A 2,702-nucleotide genomic window follows, 5' to 3' on the forward strand; every position below is an offset into this window, starting at 1 on the left:
CAAAGTTAACGTAAAAAACGTGATCTTGTTGGGCATACTGAATATCAAAACCGTAACGGAATCGGAGACGAAATAATGGTTCCGATATTCCGAATTGGTATAAAGAAAAATATGGGTCCCTTTCTCACCCCTCTTCATGAACACCTGTATTCTCCATAGTAAATTGCCGTAGGATTGGTTGTACTCTGTGTTAAAAGCACGACTGTATCCTGCGTTGTAATGGTTGTATTCAAATGACGTTTGGTCACGGTGGATTTCTGGTACTTCTCTTAAAGTAGTTGACATCTCAATACGAGTAAAGAGACGTGAAACAAAGAAACAAATAATATTAAATTGTGTGACCATATACGTAATGTTAATTATGCATATCACAGAGCAGGGTCACACTGACTTTATAAGCAATAAATTCCCACTGTAGTATATAGCAACCTTTTGCATTGATATTAATGAGTATTTCCGTAGATTAACAAGAAAAATCAATCAGCCTCGGGATGTGTTATCAAACTTGGCATTTGTATCCAGATACATGCACGTCCTTCTTTTGAACGTCCAAATGAAATGCTGACTAATATCTAGAGAATTCTTCATAAATTAATCAGCATAAACCACACAAACAAATTAAAAGCACTTATGAAAATGTTATCGAAAGTCATTATATCCAACCGCCTTCCGATACCGGATCATACATAGAATATGAAAATTGCTGGAATACACTTAATTTCGAATTCATATTTCTATTGGACCTCGTGAAATAAACTGTCTCTTTATTCGAAAACACAGTTTGTGTATCAGTGACTCGCGACTTTACCTGGTGAGTTTTAGCATGGTAGATGTCATCGTTATCAAATTCTCTATGGGGATTTCATTTCAATTGCATTTTGATTACACGAGGATGCAATCTGCAGTAAGTGACACAAGTAACAGTATACACATTCCTGACATCAAATAAAGGAAAAGGAAGGAGACGCAAATCCTTTAAATCAATCTTCATTCAATGGTGATAATTGTTGAATTGAAATACCGGTACGAAGAAAGAAGACTTATCCGTAGTGTATAGTTTTAGACACACACCTTAGTGCAATCAGAATGAATATCTATCTAGTTTTCCTATATTTTAGCCCGGCTCTGGCACAAACAGGGACAAATATGAAAGATTTATACACCTACTTATTATCCCCGTTCAATTACAACAAAGACATTCGACCTGCCAGAAACCAAACGATCTCCACACAAGTGGGCGTACAGCTTTTATTAACCGGACTCCATCACATCGACGAAACGCATCAAAAAATGGTCTCGGCGGGCACACTGACCATCAGATGGACGGACGAATATTTAACTTGGAATCCATCTTCATTCGGAGGAGCGAATTTTATAGATGTTCCACAAGGAATGATTTGGAAACCTCATCTACAAGTTCGAAACGGGATGAACGATTTCCATGAATTAGGTGGAAATTTCATGTTTCTTAGAATTTTCAGCACGGGAGATGTTGTATGGTCACCACACAAACTTTTCGAAACCAAATGTAGAATTGATATCGCATTCTTTCCATTTGATCAGCAAACATGCTCTGTGGAACTGGTATCGTGGACCAGGGATATTTCGAACAGTGTTGATGGATTTAGAATAAGCGAACTCATTCACGGCCACTGGTCAGTATCTTCCCATTCTGTCACAACATACATTGATAGTAACGATTCTGTGATGTCCTTCAACATCACATTAGACAGGAAACCCAAAATCTACATTCTCTTCATAATTATTCCCATTGGTTTTCTCATTATTTTGGATCTTCTTACATTCCTGCTACCCAATGATTGCGGAGAAAAAGTGTCCTACTCCATTACTGTTTTGCTGGCTCTATCAATTTTCCTTACAATTGTCGCAAGCATGCTTCCAGCTAATTCTGATTCAATATCGTATCTTGAGGTATGTATCGTTGTTGTCATTGGACAGGGTGTATTAATTCTGATCGGGACAGCGATCTCGTTGAGAATACACGACTGGAAAGACGATGAAATCGTGCCATGGTGTGTTCAGAGTTTTACTCGATTATCATGGAAACTACAGTGCAAATACAAGAAAATTAGAAACTCAAACGTGAAATATTCTGAGAGCAAAACTAAAGTTGAGACTCTGGAGAGTAAGGCCGAAGAGAAGGAGCTGCAATCAGAGGAAGCGGACGTTAGGCCCGTTAACTGGATTGACGTGACATATGCACTGGACTTCTATATGTTCTGGACTTTCTCTGTGGTGATGGTAATAGTGACGGTCATCACTTTAGGATTATACTTATCTAAGTAAAGAGATGGTGAAATAGTGTTTCAGTTTTACCTAAGTCTTAAATTTCATAATGTAAAGTTTTGTATTAATGTGATTTAAATAAATATAATAAATAATATAATCTATGGTCGTTATAACGATCTACTGTAGTTCGTCAATACAACCTATCATTGGGTCAAATGCTGTCTGACGTGTTTCATACCGATTGTAGACCATTCTTGGCACACTGATTTTGACTACGGATAACTCCGTTTACCTGATCAGGATTTAGGGCTCACGGCGGGTGTGACCGGTCGACAGGGGATGCCTACTCCTTCTAGGCACTTGATTCCACCTCTGGTATATCCAGGGGCCGTGTTTGCCCAAATCTCCAATATAATTAAAATCAGACTTCTTAGATCCGCGCCGTATACTAT

At 38.2% G+C, this 2,702-nt stretch overlaps 1 protein-coding gene across 1 annotated transcript; it reads left to right on the forward strand.

The window, feature by feature from the left end:
* Positions 1 to 1,086: 1,086 nt before the first annotated feature.
* LOC125651294 (neuronal acetylcholine receptor subunit beta-2-like) lies at positions 1,087 to 2,325 on the forward strand. Its single transcript, XM_048879866.2, has one exon. It carries the CDS (start codon positions 1,087 to 1,089, stop codon positions 2,305 to 2,307), a length of 1,221 nt encoding a protein of 406 aa, XP_048735823.1. The 3' UTR covers positions 2,308 to 2,325.
* Positions 2,326 to 2,702: the final 377 nt, after the last annotated feature.

This window comes from Ostrea edulis, chromosome 5 (assembly GCF_947568905.1).
Source record: "Ostrea edulis chromosome 5, xbOstEdul1.1, whole genome shotgun sequence".
NCBI classification, from domain to species: Eukaryota; Metazoa; Mollusca; class Bivalvia; order Ostreida; family Ostreidae; genus Ostrea; species Ostrea edulis.

What these genes read in the sequence shown, in the direction of transcription:
- LOC125651294 (XM_048879866.2), top strand. Translation starts at nt 1,087, where the DNA reads ATGAATATCTATCTAGTTTTCCTATATTTTAGCCCGGCTCTGGCACAA.